At 36.2% G+C, this 24,438-nt stretch overlaps 1 protein-coding gene across 1 annotated transcript; it reads left to right on the top strand.

Moving 5' to 3' along the window:
* Positions 1-98: 98 nt before the first annotated feature.
* Positions 99-23,937, top strand: BORCS6 (BLOC-1 related complex subunit 6). Its single transcript, XM_074221012.1, is given in 6 exon segments — positions 99-121; positions 21,641-21,741; positions 21,868-21,992; positions 22,076-22,233; positions 22,235-22,489; positions 22,542-23,937. Coding segments are annotated over 6 exon segments (1,308 nt in total). The 3' UTR covers positions 23,188-23,937.
* The last annotated feature ends 501 nt before the right edge of the window (positions 23,938-24,438 follow it).

Genomic DNA, 24,438 nt, shown 5'->3' with positions numbered 1-24,438 from the left:
GTTTCTCCCCGAACGAGGTTTCTTTACTATCCACCATAAATCGTGAAGAAAAACCTTACGGATCCTAAGCGCTTTCAAATTACCTCCTACTCGTACTAATGACTTATGCTGCCTATGAGATGTAAAGGGGCTTACCGGTTCCCACTTTTTATTCTTCTGAGTCCATTTCTTCCCCCTCAAATCTTTTCAGATTCAATCGATCAATCAGCATTTATTAAGTCCCAACTGCTTGCCAGAAATGACTTTTCAAGGCATTGTGGCTATACTTCCTACCGAACTATCCCTTTTATCCAAGCAAAACAGTTCAGAAAGAAACCCTGGATGTCTCCCCTCTCTGGGTTTTCCAGATTTTCCTCTGCCATGGTTCACCTCCTACCTCTCTCGACTCCTTTTCTATCTCCTTTGCTGGATCTTCACTCATATTCTATCCAATTGCTAGTTCTGTGATGGTAAATTGAGCCATCTTTGTCTGAATTCTTAACTAGCCCGTAGTCACTGAATGGGTGATGCCTCAACAACTAAAACCTAGGAAAGATCCAATTTACAAAAGCCAAAGTCGCCCACTGCACCCTGGGCCATCGGGCGACCTCTTGTTGTCTCACTGGCCTTTGATGACTCCAGAGGAGAGAGTGAGGCTGATCATATTGGACGGTTCCGCTTCACTTAAATTCACAGGCAATGGAAAGACTTGCATGAATTGATGCTGAGTGAACTGAGCAGAGACAGAAGAATATTATGTCCCCTAACAACATGAGATGATGATCAGTTATGATGGACTTATTCAACAATACAATAATCAAAGACAATTCTAAAACACTTGTGATAGAAAACACCTGTGAAGTTTAAATGGAAGACCACAAGTCTTCAATTTTTAAAGTTGTCTTATGTATTATGTCGTTTCCCCCCCCCCTAATATTTTTCTTCTGATTGGATTTGATTCATCTTTCACAACATTATTATGGATCTATGTTTAGCATGGTTATATTTAGAGAACCTATATTAGATTGCTTTCTGTCAGGGAGGACAGGGGAGGGAAGAGAGAGAGGGGAGAAAAAGTGTAATACTCAAAACTACAAAAAATGATTGTTGAAAATTACAGTTGCATGCATTTGGAAAAAACATAAAATATTTAAATTAAAAAAAAACATCATAGCAAGTCACGACATTATCCTTGTGACAACTTTCTAAGAAGAAAGGACAAACAACTTATAAACCACATTTATCACAAAGGTTTTTCTGGAGCCCTCTTTTAATTTACCCTTATATTCTTTCCTTTTTTGTGACTTCAAGAGTTCCAAATAGAATCATTATGCAGATGACTACCAGATCTGTTTATCCAGACCTAATCTCTCTCCTTAGCCCTAGACTGCATATTGGACATTCCAAACTGATTTCATGGGGGTCTCAAATTCAACAAGTCCAATTCCCTTAACTTTTCCTATTTCTCTTCAGGATGCCATCATCCTCCCCCCAAATTCCCCTTTGTCTTCAACTCTTCACTCATTTTACCTCATATATAATATATATCAAGTCTGAAGCAGAGGTTATGCAGAGGAGAGACCATTAGTTCTAGAGCTGGGAAGACCTACCTCAGAGGCTTACTAGCTGTAGAAAAATCACTTAAATTCTATTTGCTTCAATTTCCTCATCTATAAAATGAGGATAGCACCTACCTCAAGAATTGCTGTGATGATAAACTGATATAAAAATTACAAAGCTTTTAGTATTTTATCTGGTACATAATAAAGAGACTGAAGAAACTCTCTTTTCTCTCTCATTTTCATCACCTCTACTCCACTCCCATACCATTGGGTTTTGATGTTTGGATTATATTTAATAATAATACTGCAAAAGAAATAATGTGCTGGTACTCAGAACAAATGCAAGAATAACAAATATATCATAATGCATACATAAGCTTCAGTCACATTCTTCTTAATAGTGGCATTCCATATCTGTAAGGGAGAGTGGACAACTTGCCAAAAAATGAAGAAAATTCATATGCTGAGACTAACTCAGAACTCTGGAAATATAATCTTAAATGTCTTCTTTTTGTTTGGAAACTGTTCATAAAAATGTTGTGATGTATGTAGCTTCTCTGTTGATCTATCTGGGCATGAATCTCATCCAAACTAGTTGCTTCATTGGATGACTTCTCTTATTCTGTACTTTTAAGTAGAGCCTCTGCTCAGTCCTATCATTTCCAACTTCAAGCTTATTTGAAATCAATCTTTTTTTTTCTCTCTGTCTCTCCTATCTTATTCATTTCAGAGACTGTCATCTCTGTGAATGATCTCACCTTAACTTACAATGAGAACACTAATTCTCATCTCCAATAAAGAATCAGATAAATTGCATTTGCCCCAAAATCTGAGAACATTTTCCTGTCACTGCAGTATTCTACAACTTGTCACATTTAAAATTAGCAACAGCTGTGTCAGAACTAGCAACTGTTTTTCTTTTTTCCCCATGTATTATATTTTATTTTCGATTACACAACTGTATTATTTGTTGTTGGATGTAAGTTTAGAATTTTTAAAAGGAAAGATTTAAAAAAAATGTTTGGGGGAGAACATAATCCCTTGCAACACTTTAGTAGTTTTGCTAAACAATTTTTGTAACCTTGGTTATACAAAACTAGCAACTGTTTTTTCCTAGAACTCTGAACAGACTTAAGTCCCAGACAAATAATTGCCAAAGCAGAACACTCTCCCTATGAAATGACATTAAAAAGACATTACTTTGCATATGCATTACTTTCCTTTAGGCCAGCAGTCCACAACCATTTATTTTAAACCTGACATAGAACTAAGCACCTATATAAGAAAAAAGACACACTTTGCTTTCCAGGAGGTTTACATTCTAAATGTGGAAGAAAATAATCAAAAGGAAGCTAGAAAGGGAGGAGAGAAAGAGGTATCCAAGTCATGAAGAGATGGCTGGCCAGAGGATCTCTTTAAATGGAGTTTGGAGAAGAGCACTCCAACCCCCCAAAAGAGGGAAGGGACTCTGGAGCAGAGAGTACCTCCTGGTTGAGTGTTCTAGATCTGAAGTAACCTACCAGTATGCACTCAATGGTTCTGCTAAGTTGGCTTTGTTGTTCCTCCTACCAAGACATTTCCATCTCTGGTCTCTGTGCCTTTGCATAGTCTGTCTATGCTTAGAATGCTTTTCGTGGATGGAGTGCTAGATGTGTGGAGAATGTAAGATTTAAATTCAAATTCTGAGCTGTGTGATTCTAGGCAAGCTACTGAATAAGCTACCCAATGTCTGGGTTTCCTCCTAAGTAAAGTAGGCAATATAATAGCACCTCCCTCATGGGGTAGTGAAGGATGAAATGAAATAAGAAATGAAAAATGCATTCTGAATCTTAAAAACCATTACATGAATACTAGTTTTTCTTATAATTAACTATTACCTCTACCTCTTTGAATCCCTAAATTCCATCAAAGCTCAGCTCAGACTGCCTCCTACATGAGGCCTTTCTTGAGATCTCTAGCTGTACATTGATACTGCCTCACCTCTCCCATAAATTACCTTGTACTTATTTGCATTATGTAAAATACTATCTCTTTCATATGTGAACAGTTTGGTGACTGAAAAGGCAGAAAAAGAACATTGGGGTAAGAAAACTGATCAAATCAATTTATAGAGAAACAAGTTTCTTACAAAATTTTAATAACTTAGAACCAATTAGAAAACTGCTCCTCAAATGTTCTTATACTACCTTTTTAAAAGCAGAGAAATGTCTGAGATTAACAATAGCTTCAGGACACTGTGGTTCTTCAGCTCATTGGAATGTGACTTTTTTCAGTTTTAAAGGTTTATAACTGACAAAATTACAAACTAAATAGTGTTTGTGTCATACATGACAGAAAATTCTTTTGAGTTTTAACTCATAAGATAAGGATGGGTCATTAACCATAAGGAGCCTAAAACATTTGAGACATTAGAAGCTAAGAAACTAGGAAAGTCATTTTGGAAATAAGCTATAAGGGAGGAAAAACAAGAGACATTCAATAAACGCTTATTAAGTATTTTTTATGTGCCAGGTACTATGCTAAGTGTTACAAACAAATTAAAGAATACCTCCATCCTGAAGGAGACAGTCTAATGAAAGAAAAAACATGTAAAAAAACATATAAATGAAGCATCTCTATTGAGGTAAGTTTTGGTGCTCTTCCAAAGGATAGCCCTATGAAGCTACCACCTATGTATTTGTAGGGAAACATGAGTTCTGGTTCATTAAGAGGCTTTGGAAAGGAGAATAGCAGAGTTTCTCAGAGAGAAGGAAAACAAAGGTAACACACTTTATTTTTTTTAATGGATCCCTCCCCCAATTATATGTAAAAATAATTTTTAATATTCATTTATAAAATTTTTGAGTTTCAAACTCTGTATCTCCCCTCCAAGATGGTAAATAACCAGATGTACATTATATATGTGCAATCATGTAAAACATGTGTCCATATTAGTTATTTTGTGGAAAAAAACTCAAAAAGGAAGGGAGTAAGGAAAAAAGAGAAAGTAGGAAGGAAGGAAGGAAAGAAGGAAAGAAAGAAAAGAAAGGAAGAAAGAAAGAAAGAAAAAGAAAGAAGAAAGAAAAAAGAAAGAGAAACTGCTTCCATTTGTATTCAGATTCCATCTGTTCTTTCTCTGGATGGAGACAGCATTTTCCATCATGAACCCTTTGGACTATTTTAGATCATCATATTGTTGAGCATGGTTAAGTCATTCACAGTTGAACATTGTACAATATTGCTGTTATTGTGTACAATGCACTCCTGGTTCTGTTCACTTCATTTTGCATCATTTTATGTAAATCTTTCCAAGGTTTTCTGAAACCATTCTGCTTGTCATCTCTTTTAGCACAATACAATTACAATTGTGTACTACAACTTGTTCAACTACTTCCCAGATGATGGGCATCCCCTCAATTTGCAATTCTTTGACAACATAGAAAGAGCTACTATGAATATTTTTGTATAAATAGGTCCTTTCCCTTCCTTTTTAAAAAAATCCTTTTGGGATACAGACCTAGTAGTGGTATTTTTGGATCAAAGGTTATACAACATTTTATAGCCTTTGAGTATAGTTACAAATTGCTCTCCAGAATGGTTGGATCACTTTACCACTCTGCCAATAGAAGTCACACACTTTATTTTTTTTAATTAATATTTGTTTTCCAATTCCATACAATAGTAGTTTCTACCCATCATTTTCTGTAAAGTTTTGAATTTAACAATCTTTCCTCCACTCTCCCCTCTCTCTCCCATCCCCCCATAGAAGACAATCTAGTAATCTTTACATTGTTTCCATGCTACACATTGATCGAAATTGAATGTGTTGGTAAAGAAATCATATCCCCAAGGAGAAAATAAGATATTAGAGATAGAGATACTTAATATATGTTTGTCCAAGTGAATTAAATTGAATTACTGAGTGTGTGATATAGTGATTGGGGAATGAAGAAAGCTATTCACAAGGGTGAGATAAGTAATATAATTAGTTTTGTACTGGTCAAATGAAAAAACAATAAATCTTTTCCTATTTAAAAAAAGACTCAATTTTCTCACAAATTTAATATAATAAATAATTTCCTAAGATTCCATTCTTTCTCAAGGATACATTAGCAATACCTATAGTTTAAAAATTAAAATTAAATGCCACACAATTATAATGGCCAAGTTTGGTCCCAAAGAAAGATACTACCTCCCATTTCTTTGCAGAATAATGGGATTCAGGATGTGCAACCTTGCATATAATATCAGGCTTTTTTCAATATGTTGAGTAATTTTGTTAAATGTCATTTTTTTTCTTTTTGATTTAAGGGATTATTCTCTGGAAGAGGATGGGTGAGGGGTACATTGAAAATGTAGGTATAATTTTAAAAAAGGAAAACAGAAAACATTTATTTGGAAAAAAATTACATGGAGTAAAAGAGATTATTGAAACTGGTGTTATATCAGTATTTAGGCCAAGTCTGTTTCCCCACTCTCTCCTTTTTCAAGCATGTGATTTCAATTTTTTCTACTCCTATAGTCAGCACAAATTTAAAAGTAGGTCTTCCATACTTTTAACCAAATTATGCAATTGATCTAGTTCAGATGTTTGCCAGTCCTTTAGTAATTCTGGTTCTTACTCAGGAGGAATACTCTTGTCCTGAGAGAGAATTCCTAAGTGAGAACCAAGATATTTTTGGATGTAGGAAATCTACACTCTGTACTAACCAGGAGGTGAGACATATTTTCCCGATTTAGATGTACTTCTTGTTTGTTTGTTTTTTCTTCTGTCCATTAAGGCTTCCTGTTTTCTAATTAACTTTTCATCCTTGGAGGAGTTACTGGATCAGGAATTTTTGAATGATTAATGCAGTCTGGTTTCCCCTGGTCTGATTTACTTAAAAATCACAATAACCCCATCCCCAATTCTTTTCCAGCTATTTTCAATGATCTTATAATGTCATTATTTTTAACTCTGGCTCCATTCACTCAGTTCTAGGTTTCTATCACAATACTTATCAAATAATTCAGTCTGTTATTTTTAAGTAATTACAAAATTAATATTGTATTCCACAAACCAGTAATGTTAAAGTAACCATTAGAATATACAGCATTAGATAATAATAAAAAGGAAGCTAGAGTCATATGTACTTAACATACAGGAAACAAAAGAGTAAGAAAAATATACAAAAGAATGGCTTAGGAAAGCAAATGCACAGAATCATTTGAAGGTCCTGTGTTACATATACTAACAATTAGTATATTAATAGGGAAACAACATCCACTAAATCTACATAATTCATTCATGGACATAAACACCATCTTATCAAACACATCAGTGACAGAACATAGAATGCTTGGTCCTAAGAAATACAATTAGTTCATTATGAAAGAGATAAAATCCAAAAAAGAATAAAAAAATACAAGAAAAAATTCCAGAGGACTTCTACATAAAATTCTATGCTATGTTCTGCACTGAAAACAGCCACATCTGCCCTGCTCCTCCCTGTTACTGGTTCACTTTGTTGACTCTTTCTTCCCAGCTCACCCTTCAATCTGTGCCACCTCCATATCAGCTGCTTTGTCTGCTGAGGATGACACTACCCTGGTGATGATTTATAAAGTCTTGCTCAGAATAGCCATATCACCAGAATTTCAGTCAACCTGTTTCTCTCCAGTGTTCATTTGTACCCACTGTCTAGTCTAGTTTGGATACTTGCTTCCCTCTCCCCACCTCCCCATCTCCTCTTTACCCTATAGCACTCTGGCATTAGAATGTAAGATCCTTGAGAGTATGGACCATAATTTTGAGGAATTTTTGTTGTTTTATATCCTCAGACCTTAGCATAGTACCTAACACATATGTGTTTAATACTTTATTCATCCATCCTCACATTCTATGTCTTTTCCTGTCTCTCACTCTAACTCTGTCTCTCATTAATAAACTCTCTGACTATATCTCTCTATAATCATGACAATAAATGAGGGACAGTGAAGACTCTCCACCTCCTAGCAGTGGTGCAGAATGAGACATATTTTTGGACATTATTTTGCTGGACTAAGTTTACTTGTCCCAAGGGTTTTCTTTTCTTTTCTTCCCCCCCCCCAATTATGGGGAAGATGAGACAAGAGAAAAACATATTTAATTTATAAAAGTGATACCTTAAGACAACAGTATTTTCCTATCATGTTGTGAGAAAATTGGAGAAGGGAGAGGTGCAGATATCTTTTCTTATCAAATTATTGTAACTTTGATCTTGAGAAGACAATGAAGATTTTTGAAGAGAATTTATTTATTATCTTAAATGAACTAAATATAATGGGATTTTGTTTTTAAAATGAAGGCATTTGAGGGCTTGAGACTGGTTGAACCCCGGGTCTATAATCAGGGGAACATACCTGTAGTGAGGACAGGTGCTACAGTAGATAGAGCATCAGCCCTGGAGTCAGGAGGTCCTGAGTCAAAACTGGCTTCAGGCACTTGAGCCTTACTAGCTGTGTATCCTTGGGAAAGTCATTTAACCCCATTTCCCCAACAAATAGGAGGGGCAACATCCAATATATAACATGATTACAAAGAATTACATTTTACCTTCAACCTTCAGGTTGCTGCTCCCTGACTGATTCCCCAAACTTAATGTTATTGTTTTAACTCCAATATAATCTAGGTATTTACTTTTATATTTTCTTGTTAATGAAGACATAGAATTTAAAATTAATATAATATAATTTCAATATGTTTCTCAATAAACTAAGTTGAACCTCCATCAAATGTTATTTATTTAAAACAAAAAAAATCATTCCAGTGATAGTAGCATTCATATCTCATATATTAAATCCCTTTATCTCCTAGGTTTAAATATGAATTTACTGAATATATATATATATATATATATATATATATATATATATATAATATTAATAAAACTCCAGTCCCAGAACCCATAGATATGGGACTCTCTTCTTAATGGTGGAAATCAAGGCCTGCATCAGGGTCAGGGTGGAGTTGATAAGAACAGCAGAGAAGAGAGGTTTTAAATATTTTGGGACTCTCTTGGGATTTGAAAATCTCTTCAGATTCTGCAGTCACTTTGGGTGCTTCTGTCTTTCACCTTCAGGAGAGAACATGCAAGATGTCAATACCACTTCAAGTAGCTAAAAGAAAAGATACTGGGAAGAAGCCAACAAGAGAGGTGTCAGTCTCTATCATGTCCCTATCCCAAGTTGGCTGGAGATTTCAGGGAGCTTCCTCTTGGGTAAGATCTAGTACTATCTCTCCTCTTGATTGAGATGAAATGCCTCGCTTCCTTTGGGAAAGCTCCTTCACTCTATATTGTCTTGTATATTTTCTCATATGCATCCTTTCTCTGACTTCTGTTTTGCTATCAAATTGGATAAATAGGTTTCTTTTTTTTTATGTTCTTTTCTTATGTTCATTGTGGAACTGGTATTTAATAGGAAAAGGGTCAAGACTTAAATATGAAGTTGAATACCTCATTTCTCCCAAATAATGAAACAGTGATAAGAAGTTAACTTGAATCTGTAGATAATATCCCCTAGACTAGGGTCTGTACAAAATGTGGCCTGCAGGGTGATTTTATGCTTTGATAAACAAAGCCACCACAGAACTCTCACTAAAATGGTAAATCAAAAGATATGGTCCATTGTTTCAATAAAAACTTTTAAAAGTAAGGTTGAAGAGTCCTGCCCTAGACTCAATATAGGAGAAAGCATATAGATATTTTCTAACCTGGTACCTATTTTCTCTGCAGAGAAAAGATTGATGGTCTCTAGTTTGAACTTCCTGCTTTCCCTTCTGGAGGAAATAAAGTCTCTCTTGGAAAAGAATAGAAGGAAAGGAGGCTAGAGACAGCTATTCTGTCTCACTTCAAGTCAAACAATGACACCTTCATATTATGCATGGAAGAGAGCCCTCACAACATTAGGAAAGAAATCAATAATGAAATAAAGACATAGAAAATATTATTTGAAATATTTTAGTTACAGGATGATCAAGATTACTTCTTTTCAATTCTAAGAACACAGATGGGGAAGAAGCTAATTAGTAAATCAAGAGTTTTATTACTGAATTTTTAAAAACTCAAATGGAATTGTACTAGAACTCAGGAGCATGAGATGTGATGTGAGACTTCTTAGGCACCTCACAAGTCCACAGATTGATCTTTCAAAACTCTTCAAATTGTGTCTCTTTTAGGTTCTTATCAATTCTATACTGTCACAATCAAGGACTTTTTGATCCCAGATTTTTGAAGAGTTATTAGAAACATTTCAAAAAGTAATTACGAACTGCTAAAAATGATTCCTACTGGGAAGCCTTGTGTGCAAAGGGGTCAGAATCTCATAGCAGAGATTCAAAGACAAAAGTTTATAATCTGTTGAAAGACAGTAGAAACAGGATTCTAGGGGGCAGCTAGTGATGCAGTTATTCTTATATCAAGTTGCTGTCATCTAACTGATGATGAGTTCATTCTTACTTTTTTCAGGGTCTAGGGAAATCTCCTTCAGTGGCTTTGTCTTTGTTTTCAAAAGTTGATTCTTTAGATCACCCATCCTGGAGTCAAATCTGGCCTCAGATATTCACTTGATATTTACTAGCTGTGTGATCTCTGAGCAAATTACCCATTGCCTCACAACCCCTCCCCCAAAAAGCAACCCCCCCAAATTTAAGATTCTCAAGGTTAATTAAATCAGGATTTGACTTAATCCCTGCTTCACTTAATTTAAGTACCCTGGGTGGGGGAGGGGGGTTAAAGTGTGAGAGAAAATAGACCTGGAGGGGAGGGGCACAAAAAATTCAAGAAATGATTTGGTTTTGGATGATACTTTGACTCATGAGCAGGATTGTGTGTCCTTGGAGGGTACTTGAAAAGGGGGAAAGGTTAAAAAAATGATTATAATTACAATCTGTGATAATACTTTGATAACAATATGAGCTTATCAAGCAATCAAATAATCAAACTATGATTGATGATGCCTGATTAATAGTACTAAAGTCATAAATAACACCAAGTGAAGAGGCACAAAGATTTATAATTTTAGAGGAAAAGAGGGGAGAGTGTGAACCATGAGTAAATTCTATTCAATAGATTTAGCCCAGAGAGGGAATAAGATACATTTTCACTTGGGTTTAAAAATTTATCCTAATCTACAGGGAAGGGGGGACATAGAAAGGGAAAGATAAGGGAAGAAGGAACTGATAAAAGGGAAAGTGAAGATATAAGTGAAAATAAGCTGAAAGTTAAATTTTTAAAAGAAAAGTCAAAAGGGAAAGGGAGTAAAATTTTGTTGACAAGGAAAGGAAAGAGAAACATGTAAATGGAGAAAGATAGCATGGAGGGAAATACAGCATTAATAATCTTTACTGTAAATGTGAATGGGATGAGTTGTTACATAAAATGGAGTTGGAGAGCAGAATGGATTAAAAACTAGAATCCTATTATGTGTTGTTTACAAGAAATATATTTGAATATGCACACAGGGCAAAGGTAAAAGATTGTAGCAAAATATACTGTATCTCAGCTGAAGTAAAAAAATCAGGCGTAGTGATTCTAATCTCAAATAAAAAGCAAAAATCGATCTCATTAAAAGGGAAAAGGAAGGAAATTTTATCTTCTTAAAAGGCAACATTGGTAATGAAACTATATCATTACTAAATATGTATGCACCTAGTGGTATAGAATCTCAAATTCCTAGAGGAAAAGCTGAGTGAATTACAAGAAGACATGGACAGCAAAACTTTATTAAAAGAAGACCTCAATTTCCCTCTCTCAGAACTAGATAAATCTAACAACAAAATAAACAAGAAGGAAGTTAAAAAGGTGAATGAAATCTTAGAAAACTTAGATATGATAGACCTCTGGAGAAAAATTAATGGGGATAGAAAATAATATACTTTTTCATCAGCAGTACATGGCACCTATTTCAAAATTGATCATGTTGGTGTCATAAAAGGAACAATTAATTCCTATTCCACATAAACTATTTTAAAAAAATAAGAGTACGAGGAGTTCTGCCAAATTCCTTTTATGACACCAACATGGTGCTGATACCTTAAACCAGGAAGAACCAAAACAGACTAAGAAAATTACAGACCAATCACCTTAAAGAATATTGATGCAAAAATCTTAAATAAAATTTTAGTAATGAAACTACAGCAAGTGATTACTAGGATAATAATGATCAGGTAGAATTCATACCAGGTAGGCAGGGATGGTTCAATATTAGGAAAACATTCAACATAATTGAACATATCAATAGCAAAACCCACAGAAATCATATGATGATCTCAATAGATGCTGAAAAAGCTTTTTGATAAAATACAACATTCATTCCTATTAAAAATGCTAGAAAGTTTAGGAATAAAGGGAGTTTTTCTTAAAATAATAAATAATATCTATCTAAAACCATCAACAAATATATGTAATGGGAATAAACTCAGAGCATTTACAATAAAATCAGGGGTGAAACAAGGATGTCCATTATCACCATTACTATTCAATATAGGATTAGAAATACTAGACGTACACAATGAAAAGAAAAAAAATTGAAGGAATCAGAATTGGCAATGAGGAAGCAAAGCTTTAATTCTTTGCAGATGATATGATGGTATTCTTAGAGAACCAGAGAAAATCATCTAAAAAAACTTCTTGAAACAATTAAAAAATTCAACCAAGTAGCATGATATAAAATAAACCCACATAAATCATCAACATTTCTATACATGAACAACAAAGTCCAAGAGCAAGAGATAGAAAGAGAAATTCCATATACTTATGAATCTATCTCCCAAGCCAAACCTAGAAACTGTCTGAACACAATTATAAAGTACTTCTTACCCAAATAAAGTCAATGACAATTCTACCCAAGTTAAATTACTTATTCAGTGCCATACTGATCAAACCACCAAATAACTATTTTTCTGAGTTAGGAAAAAATAGTAACAAAATTCACCTGGAGCAACAAAAGCAACAAGAATAGTGGAACTGATAAAAAAAATGTAAAGGAAGGTGGCCTAGCTCTACCAGATCTAAAACTTTATTATAATATAAAAAGACAGTCACCAAATCTGTCTGGTTCTGGTTTAGAAATAGAGTAATGTATCAGTGGATTAGGACAGGTTCAAAAGAAACTGCAGTAAGTGACTAAAGCAATCTACTATTTGACAAACCCAAAGACATCAGCCTCTGGGATAAAGAACTCAGTATTTGACAAAGATTATTGGGAAAACTGGAAAATAATATAGCAAAAACTAGGCATAGACCCACATCTCACACCCTATACCAAAATAAGGTCAAATTGGGTACATAAAGGGCAACACCAAGATAAAGTAATAGACCAAGAAATACTCTATGTATCTGATCTATGGAAAGGAGATAAATTTATGACCAAACAAGAAATAGAATACATTATAAATTGCAAAATGAATGATTTTGACTATATTAAATTAAAAAGTTTTTGCAGTAATAAAATCAATGCTGCCAAAATTAGAAGGAAAGCAGGAAGCTAGGAAACAATCTTCACAACTAGGAGTTCTGTTAAAGGTCTCATTTCTAAAATATATAGAGAATTGCATCAAATTTATATGGTTACAAGTCATTCCCCAATTGGTAAATTGTCAGAGGGTATGAATAAACAGTTTTCAAATGAAGAAATTAAAATTGCATATAATCATATGAAAAAATGCTTCACAACATTATTGATAAGAGAAATGCCAATTAAAACAACTCTGAGGTATCATCTCACACCTATCAGATTGGCCAAGATGAGAAAAAGGGACAATGATCAAAGTTGGAGAGAATGGGAGTATTGGGACACTGAAGCATTGCTGGTGGAGTTGTGAATGGATCTAACAATTCTGGAGAGAAATATGGAACTATGTCGAAAGAACAATAAAACTGTTCATCCCCTTTGACCTGCAATTCCAATTCTAGGTCTATAGCCAGAAGAACTCATAAAAAATTAGAAAAGTCCCACATGTTCCAAAGTATTCATAGCAGCTATTTTTATAGTGGCAAAGAATTGGAAATTGAGGGGATACCCATCAATTGGGGAATGGCTAAATAAGTTATAGTCTTCAGAACTTCAGAACATTATTGTTCTATAAGAAACCATAAATGGTCAGACTCCAGAGAAGCATGGAATGAGTTAGTTACAGGATCTGATGCTGAGGGAAGAGAGCAGAACCGAGAGAACACTGTATACATTAACAACATCGTGAGATGAGCAACCTTGATGGAAGCAGCTCCTCCTAGCAGTTCTCAGCTAGGACTTAGATGGGCTATGGACAATGTTATCCCCATCCAGAAAAAGAAAAACAAAACAAAACAAAACAAAAACAACCTTTCAGAATCTGATGAACACTTTATAAAAATTATCTCTTATGTATCTCTTTCCCTTAATCCTAATTCCTCATACCGAAAATGACTAATCTGTAAATGTGTTTGTCAAAAATATATATGTACAATGCTAACCTGACTGTTGTCACTGAAGGGATGGGGGTGGGAAGGGGGGGGGTGGAAAGAAATTTTGTAACTTAAAAATATACATGTGTATATGGATGAAAAAAAAATAAAGATGCTATTCAAAAAAAACCCAACCCCCCCAAAAAGTATATATACCTGGAATGGAAATGGAGACTATGAAATACAGGATATATATATATATATATATACATATATATATATATATATATATTCATAAGAAGATGATTTTAAAAACCATAAAACTACTTTCTGACACAATTGCAGAGTAGAGGGTCACATGCAGATAGAATGCTCTCACAAAGAAAATACCACTATGGACATCGAGATCTAAAGAATTAACATTTAGAAACAAAGAATTACTGAAGGAGATTTCCCTAGACCCTGAAAAAAGTAAGAAGGAACTCATCATCAGTTAGATGACAGAAACTTGATATAAGAATAACATCATCAATATATGATCAGGGAGGTAGAAATATTCTATTACAACCATGGAGTAGTATAAATATATTAGTTGCAATTATGAGAAGAATTATTTAGTAAAGAGGAAGCAGTTGCACAAGGAAATCTAGCATTTTCCTTAGTCAGTAAAGAGAATTGCTAAAGATGTTTCTGAGAGTAAAGAAGACACTATGCATAGAAACCCAGTAATTTTGCTTAGTGCTGATGATGACCTTAGTTCAAATAAGAAGGTAGTGGTAGTGGAAGAATTAAAACTTACCTCATATTTCAGCTGCATTTTTAGGGTATAATTATCTTCCATGGAGTTAGAGCAATAACACTGCTAGCTACATGGCTATCTTAAAAGTTCAGGTATAAGAAGCCAGAACTATAGGTCTAATGAGAATTATGATGGCCTGTACCACCAAGAAGCTAAGGGATAGAGGCCTACAGGTTAATAGATCAGGTGAGAACTAGGTCAGCAATAATATTAACAAGATGTCCCACAGAAAACTGAAGAAATAGTTACTCATCATTCCTGTTAATGAATTATTTTTGTTGTTACCATGTATTTTTTGATTCATAAATGCATGGATTCTTAAATGTTTTCATATACAATTTATCTGCTTAGACTATCTAGGCCTACTTTTATTCTATTTCACTTTTATTATTATTGATTGTTGTTTTCTCATTACTTAAAACAACAATCAATTTCTTAAAGGTCATATGTGTCAATTATATTCTTTTGAATTCATTTACATTTCATTTAATGTAGTATTTTATAAGTATTAATGTGAATTTGATGTTCTTAACTGACTCCTACAAAGACTTAAACAGTGTCTTGAGATAATTTCTGGTTTAACTTTTTTCACCATAATTTACTTAAGCTGAAACATCTATAGCCCTAGGTTTAAACAATTATTTGCTATTCCACTTATCTGCAACTTAAAGCTTGAGATTTTCTTATCTTTCCTGATATCTTTTCTTTCTCCTGTTTTTTGATATGCAAGTCATTACTTTCCTTAAAATTCCATTGTACCTATCCTACTTATGAAATCAAAACCCATGTAAAGTTTGCTGTAATCAAAGTTCTGGGCTCACTGATTGTTTAGTTCATGGATTCCTGCACTCTTGATTGTATAATTGACAAAAGTATGTATAAATTAATCACTGAACAAGTTTTTGTCCCAATAGTTATTTAGCTCTAAGAAGCAAATGGAATGTCTAGGGAAAAGGCAGTTTGGGGTTTACATTTGAAAATATCACTTAATGAGTGTTTCATATAATGGAATCAGGAAGATTTATTTGGCTCTATGAAGACCTATTAGATAAATTATGGAAGTGTTTTTTTTCATTTAGGAACTATCAACTGAGGGCAGCTAGGTGGGAAATGAGTAGCACACCCACCCTGAAGTCTGGAGGACCTGAGTTCAAATCCTGCCTCAGACACTTACTAATTACCTAGCTATGTGATCTTGGGCAAGTCACTTAACCCCATTGTCTTGCAAAAAAACTAAAAAAGAGAGAGCGAGCTATCAACTGTTTCCCCCCAGAAACTTGTAAAGAAGAAATATGAAGAAAATTTTTGAAACATTTGTAAACAGTATATTAATGGCATATGTTTCCTGAACACAAGGGAAAGGAAGTTATCTGTTATTACAGTGAAAGTTTAAGGTGTTGCTGTGATTTTCTCACAGCTTAAATATTATAAATAATTATGTATGTATATTCTATATTTCATTTATTAATAAACTGCATGTCTGGCATTTTAATATTGATTTAATAATCAATAATAATCTTTGTATATTAATTTGCTTTATATATGCAACATGCTTTACAAATCTTAACTCATCCTTACAACCCTGGGATAGCTGCTATTGTTATTATTATTATTATTATTATTATTGTTATTATTATTATTACTCTCATTTTACTAGGACCGTGATAATAATACTGATGATGATGTTTGTCCTTCATTCTCAAAGACCATAATCTCAGGGAGGTGATGCCATGACAAATCTAAGTCATCAGCCTCACTTTTCCCCCCAGAGATGTGTGGATCTATTGGCCAGATAGGAATTGGGGAAAATGGAGATGCTCTGGAGAAGAGGCAATCAGAGTAAAGTGACTTGCTCAAGGTCACACAGCTAGTGTCAATTGTCTGAGGCTGGACTTGAACTCCTGTCCTGCTGACTCCACCATTAGTGCTTTATCCACTGCACCAGCACCTACCACAATCATAATCATAATCATAAGAAGGGGGAAGAAGAAATTGAAGAAGATAAAGGTTAAGTGATTTCCCCAGGGTCATATAGTTAGTAAATGTCTACAGCTGGATTAGAATCAGGTTCTTCTGATTTACAGGTCCAGTTCCCTATATAGTGTATCACCTAGCTTTAAAATTAAGGGATCTAACATAGAGAGATAAGTAATTGCTTTTAGGGAAGGGAAATTTCTTAGTTTATTAAACTGATGTTGAAACTCTGGTTGAAGTTGCAATTTTGTATTAAATAAGAAGAGAAATACTCCCCAATTGCCCTAGAATACAGTTGATAAAGAATAAATATGGAAATAAATCAAGGAGAAGGCCAAGGGGTGACCCAGAAGTAATTGTGGTCAAGTTTCTAAACTTTACTACACAATTAAGACAGTTCTGACAGAAGAGAAATTTCACTTAACTTTCTATTTTCTATCTTCTCCATAGTTTAATCTCATAGATCCTCACAGACCAACAATAGAAACACACTGGACCTCTTCTAGAAGAACTTACATCTTTTTTCTTTCCAATTGATATTTTATTTTTCTAATTACATGTTATGAAAATTTTTCAATATATATCCACATGCATATGCATATTTTTACGTTATATAATTTCCTTCCCCACTCTTCCCACCCCCCTCCCCTCAGTGACACACAATCTGGTGAATATTGTACATACACATTTGTGTTTAACATGTTTACAAATTAGTCATTTTCTGTATGAGGGATTAGGATTAAGGAAAAAGAAAGAAAACCATGAGATAGGAAAGAAATACAGAAGAGAATTTTTTTAAAAAAGTAAATGTAGTATTCATTCATATTCTGTAGGTTTTTTTGTTTTGCTTTGTTTTTCTTCCTCTAGATGGGGATAGCATTTGTCCATAGCCCATCTCCTAAGGTGGTCCCAGCTCTCCAAATGCTGAGAGGAAATGCATTTATCAAGGTTGACCAACTTACAATGTTGTTGTTAATGTGTACAATGCTCTCTTGGTTCTGCTCCCTTCACTCAGCATCAATTTCTGTAATTTGTTCCCTGGTTCTTTAGAGTTTGATCATTCATGGTTTCTTATAGAACAATAGTACATTCATATACCCTAACTTGTTCAGCCTTTCCCCAATTGATGCCATCCCTCAATTTCTAATTCTTTGTCACTTCTAAAAGAGCTACTATGAATATTTTGGAACATGCGGGATTTTTTCCAGTTTTTATGATTTCTTCTGGATATGGGCCTAGTATTGGTATTGCTGGAGCAAAGGGTATGATCAGTTTTATTGTTCTTTTGGCATAGTTCCATATTGCTCTCCAGAATGGTTGGATCAAGAATCTCATGTAATGCTGACTGGTATAATAATTCTTGGTGTTTGTGTTCCTAAAGAAAAAGTAACAGTCCCTATATCTCCTATAGGAAAGGTTTCTCAAACAGGTATTACTGACATATATATATATATATATATATATATATATATATATATAAGTCAGTGCTTCACAGTGTAAAGATTTAGGCTTTTTTGAATAAGAATTCATAAAAAAAATTATTGCAAAACTGGAAAACAGTTTAGCAGAAATTTGGTATAGAATACCCTCTTAAACCATTTACCAAGATAAGGTCAAAATGGATACATGACAGATATAAAGGGAGATAGATGAGTAAATTAGAACATGAAACATATAACCTAGACTTATGGATAGAAAAATTTATAAAGAAACAAGAGATAGAGAGCATTGAGTTGTAAAATGTAAATTGTAAAATGTAAAAAAAAATAATTTTGATTACATTAAATTAAAAAGTTTTGAACAAATAAAACCAATATAGTCAAGATTAGAAGAGCAGAAAATTTGGGGGAAAATTGTATAGATTTTCTCAGATAAAGGTCTTATATTTCAAATTTGTAGAGAATTTTGTCAAATATATGAGAACATGAATCATTCCCCAACTGGTCAAATGATATGAACAGACAGTTTTGGGATAAATAAATCAAAGCTCTCTCTCTCTCTCTCTCTCTCTCTCTCTCTCTCTATATATATATATATATATAATATATATTGCTCTCAATCATTATTGATTAGAGAAATATAAATTAAAATAACTTTGAGATATCACTTCACACCCATCATACTGGCAAAAATGAGAGAAGAGAAATTACAAAGGTTGGAGGTGATGTGGAAAATTTGGGACACTAATATACTGTTGGTAGAAGAATGAACCAATCCAGCATCTTTGGAGAGTTTACAAAACTGTGCATACTATTATTAGGTCTGTTTCCTAAAATGATGAGAGAAAAAGGAAAAGAATCTATTTGTTTAAAATATTTTTAGCAGTTCTCTTTTTGGTGGCAAAAAAAAAACTGGAAATTGATCAGCAATTGGGGAATGGCTAAACAAGAATGTGATGGAATACTATTTTTTTCTTACTTTTTGCAAGGCAATGGGGCTAAATGACTTGCCCAAAGTCACACAGCTAGATAATTATTGTCTGACACTAGATTTGAACTTGGGTCCTTCTGACTCCAAGACCAGTGTTCTTTCTGCACTTCCTAATTACCCTGGGAATACTAGTCTGCTGTAAAAAATGATGAGCCAATTGGTTTTAGAAAAACGTGTAAAGATATGCATGAAATAATGAAGAGCAAAAAAGCAAAATCAAGAGAACTTGTATGCAGTTACAGCAATGCTGTTTGAAGAAACTGAATGACTAAGCTATTCTTTGAATTATATAAATACTTAAATCATCTACAAAAGATCTATGAAGAAAAATGCTATCCACCCCCAAAAAAGAACTGATAGAAAGATGCATAATATAGTTTCACATATAGATATACACATATTTGTGAATTTATGTATTTTATATATATATATATATTATATATATATATATCTATGTCAAATGGTGATTTTCTGTAATAATAGTGTGGGGAGGATTGGAGGGTGACAGCTTGGAACTTAAAAATTGTCAAAAAAAATAAAAAGAAATAGGCATTTCATGTATAAAATATATGTTTGACTTTATAAACATCAAACAATTATCAGTAATGATTATTTATTATAAGGTTAAAAGAAAAGAATGCATCCTTAAATGGAAAAAGTTGGAAAGAAGATCCAAACATATATAGCAAGGTTTTAGGCTCTAGTCACACTCACTTATAGGTCACCCAATCCTTAGCCTGCCATTGACTAGTTGCTACATAGTTACATTTCTTCTCCAGAGTTCTAACATTGATCTGGGACAGTGGTTCTCAATTTTTTATTTTATACATTTAAAAATTATTGAAGACCTTAAAGAGCATTTGTTTATGTGTTATATGTCAATATCATATTAGAAATTAAAACCAATAAATTTTAAAAGTTTTCGATTCACTTAAAAATTAATAATCACATTAACTGTTAACATAAATTGCAAATTGCTTTTGCCCCACAGTTGCATATATCAATATAGTCATTCAGGGATGGACAATGACCATCAAAAAAGTTATTCAAGATTTGGGATATTTCAACACTATTTGTGTTTATTGCCAAGCCTAAAAGATCTTCAATCATTGCTGATACCAGAAAAATATGAGCAAAACAGTAAGTTCTAACAGTCTATAGAATGGATCATTTGTAAAGCAAAAGGACAATTCTGCAAACAAGATGTTAACTCAGTCTTTATATTTGCAGTCATAGCTTTAATTCACATATAATGTAGTCATTAGAAAAATCTACTGTATACTACTAAAAGAATGAGAGTGAAAAAAGACTAAGAATTAATATCTTAGGGGAAAAAGTCTTAGAATTATTATAAAATAACCTTTACTTTATCAAATCTTAACTATTTAATGAACTAGAAAAGTTTCATTTCTCAATAATACTCATTTTTAAAAAATTCAATAAACATTAAAAATTATTGCATGAAAATTCTTTTTAAAAATTACTGCATGTATAAACATACAGAATCAGTAATAAAATTAGCATGCTTAAAGAATATTTATACTATTTTGGTAGTTACCACTGTCACAAACCTCAAAATATCAATAACTGACTTTCTGTGTCTGGGAAAGCAGCCTCAATTCATTCATAAGATTTCAGATAATGATTAAAGTTTCTTAAAACATATTTATATTTCTTTGAAAAAATAGGCCTTTATCTTTGTCTTCTCTTCACTCCTCACAGGAAATAATCTTTCCAAAATTTACTGTACATAAATTCCCCAGACTCTACATAGAATTTGTTTTATAAAGTTTTTATTTGTGTTTCTATCACAATTAAAATTGTTCCCCCAAGAAGACTTTTGATCTTCTTCATAGATTCTTTGGATCAGAAGTATAACACGTGCATCTCCTTGACTATACTTCAGATCAAACTCTTTTCTCAAATGACTTTTAAAAACTGTAAATTCAAAACTGCTTTTCATAGATCCTCATGGATCTGGAAGATGAAAGAACATATCTTCTTTCTGAATCCACATGTATACACCATATCAATCCATTTTTCTCAACTGACTTTAAATCCTGTGAATTCAAAACAGTTTTTCTTTCTATCCTTAGATCTTAGAGTAAGTTTCTACAGCCTCTATTGGAGTTTCATTGGAAACAAGGATAACGTTATTATAAAATGTAGAGCTAGAAGAGGCTTTTTTTAAAAAACCATTTATTTGATTTGCAAGAAGACAGAAAGGGTAATGCCAGACAAACATTGTCAGAGGCAAAGTGAAATAGGATGGTCGGGACAAATAATCAAGCAGTAGGAAAGAGATAAGGGAGGTGCTAGAGGCACCCTGGCAGCAGTCACCCTTCATCCCCTGGATGCACACTAAAACTTCTTGCCCAACAAATGTTGAAGCTGGAAAGGCATTCTTGAGGAACCTAGGCTAAACAAGTCATAAAAGAGGTTATAAATGGTACAATCGTCATCGTGTGGTAAATTTCTGACTTTGTTTCCAAAGTCCTTTCGCCTTTCTGCAGAAAGTGCGCGCTTTCTGTATCTCCCCCACCACCCCGCACCCCCGAGCTGAAATTCTGCCGTCACATTCTGCAATGTCACAAGTTGCCTGCGAAACGCCTAGGTCAGCACGGAAAAGCAGAGGAGGATCCGGAAGCTAGGGTTCCTGAGAGGACACGGCACAGAAGCGGGGGGGAAGCTGTAGTTCAGGGGTGTAGGGCTGGCGAGCTCTAAAAACCTTGGCTTTCAGCCGAAATCACAGCAGAAACGCGATCCTTGCGGCCTGTCGCCCAGCCCGGCCCGCTCCTGCGCGTCTCCTTCGCCTACGGCGTCCACGTGCACGGCGCTGCCCAATCAAAGCCGCCTCCTCGTGGAGTCTCTTTCCCCGCATCCAATCAATGTCGTCCCTTACCAATAGGCACCTCCCAGCTCCCTCTAAAAGGCTCGGGTTGCCTTAGCTCCTGCCCGCCGGAAGGACAATTTCATTGGCTCTGTGGCCAGTAGCCCCGCCCCCTGGGCAACCTGGGGTGGAGGCCGGAGTTCCATTTTCCGGGTGCTCCCGGAACTGTCCTCCCGGCTCCAGACCCGGAAAGCAGCCTCCTCTTCCTCCCCGGGCCTGGCATCCAGTGTGAACCAGAGGGGGAACCCGGAGTGAGCGGCCCCCGGAGGGCTTCGAGCCCGCCAGCCTATGCAACACCCGGAGCCTGTGGAGCTCCACCCGCCGCCGGGGTTGTGGGCTGGAGCCCTTGTGGACCAGCCTGTCCGGGCCCTCGGACCTGGGCTCCACCAGCCTCTGGTCCCCTAGGAACGAAGCAGATGCCGGGAGGCATCGCCCCCCGCGGCTCCTCGGGAAACAACCGTGGGATGAACCCGGAGGAGCAGGAGGAGGAAGAGGAGGGGGGAGGGGGAGGGGGAGGGGGAGGAGGAGGAGGAGGAGGAGGAGGAGGAGGAGCGCGAACCCGAGAAAGGGGCCCGCCCGTTCGCGGGGCGCCTCCAAGACAGCCGAAGCTTGGACGGGCTGAGCGGAGCGTGCGGCGGCGGGGCGGCCCTGCTCGGTGGCCCAGAGCAGGGGGCTGGCGGGGGCCGCCGGGCCACCATCTCCAGCGCCCTGGAACTGGAGGGTACGGTCAGCCGACACGGAGATCTCACCCACTTCGTGGCTAACAACCTGCAGCTCAAGATCCGCCTGAGCGGGAATCCGCAGCCCCCGCCGCCTCCCACGGCCCGGCCGGCCCCGGCCCCGGCCCCGTCCATCCCGCCCATAGACCCAGAGGTGCTGCGGGACCTGGAGCGGCTGAGCCGGGAGCTGGGTGCCCGCGTGGAACGGCTGCTTCGCGGACTCGGCGGCGCAGTGCAGGAGCTGACCGCGCTGAGCGTGGGCTGCATCCAGACCTATCGGGACGCCGTGGACTCTCTGGGAGAGGCGGTGGACATGAGCATCAAGGGCATGTACACGCTGCTGGCTCGGTGCGAGGAGCTGGAGCGGGCCCTGCAGCCCGTGCAGGGACTGGCCCGCCAGGTCCGGGACATCCGCCGCACCCTAGAAGTGCTGGAGGCTCTCTGCAAATGACAGACTGGAGGGGGCTGGGCGCACCCCCACACTCGGGGAAGGGGTGTATGATGAGGGGCTGAGACTACCCGCAGTCTCAAATACTTAGATGACGATTGCCCGGAAAAGGAGAGAAAGCATTCCTTCTCACATTATCCAGAGATTTCTTGGTTCAGATAAGAGCCTCTTACAGATATGCACAGGAAGCTTTCTTGTATGTTGGGGAAGAAATACCTTCCATATGAGACCCAAGTCCTTTAAGAGTGATAGGTCAGCTCTGCCCTGCCGGGTCCTGTAACTGAGTGCTGCTCCTACTGAATCTCTGGTTGAGGCACCGTCTACCTAGAGTTCTTGGGGTCGAGGTTTGAAGGTAAAAAGCTATGGTCTTAAGAAAGGGAACAAAAAAGGGATTTCATCTTCAGCTGTGACTACCATATTGTGGCAACTGCTTCGGGACAGACTGACAGCTGGTGAAACTAGTATCTTCAAATGAACTTGTATTGGTCTTTCCACTGTTCCCCCAAGCTTTATCTTCACTATTTAAGGTGTACTTTCAACAAGGGTGAAGAGAGAAGAAGCTTATCACATAATAAGTCCTCCATATTTGGGTTCTTGAAGGGAGTAAGAGCTAGATTCATTCCTTTCTAGGATTCATATGAAAATTGTTGATAGTTTTGAACCTGTTATTGAGTTCTCTATCTTGGCCTATGAGCCAACATTTTTGACCTTGAGTTGTGTGGAATTAAAATGCTGCTGCTATTAACAATGAAACTGTATCTCTTTAGGGTGTTGTGGGAGAGTAAAATGTGGATTTCTGTGATGGGGGATAATAGAACAAGAGAAAATTAGAAATAAGTACACCCGCCAGGAGCAAAAGGGAAGGAATCGCTTTAGTTTGGGGATGGGGGAATTGAACCACTGGACTCTAGAGAAGCAAGTAGTGGGAGGACTGGATATCTGGACCTCATGTGAGAAGGGCAGTAAAGGAGGCATTACACCTAGGCTCAGTTTTCCACGATTTTCTAGTCAAAAGCAGCGTCATCTACTTTCTGATAGGTATCTTAATTCCCCTCAATCATGTAAATCCTTAACCTATGATAGAGCACCTGGAGGAATTCTGGGCTCTCCACTTACTCCTGGGAGGAAGCTGGGAAACATTGCTATCCTCCGAAAGGAGCTAAACTGATCCAAGGGGCTTGGATCCTTGATGTGAATACATATCCTTGAATGAAGATAAAGGATGGATCCCAACAAAAAGTGGGGAATATTTAA

This window comes from Macrotis lagotis, chromosome 2 (assembly GCF_037893015.1).
Source record: "Macrotis lagotis isolate mMagLag1 chromosome 2, bilby.v1.9.chrom.fasta, whole genome shotgun sequence".
NCBI classification, from domain to species: domain Eukaryota; kingdom Metazoa; phylum Chordata; class Mammalia; order Peramelemorphia; family Peramelidae; genus Macrotis; species Macrotis lagotis.
Note: the sequence above shows the minus strand (reverse complement) of the source record. Positions and strands in the feature narration are given on the sequence as shown.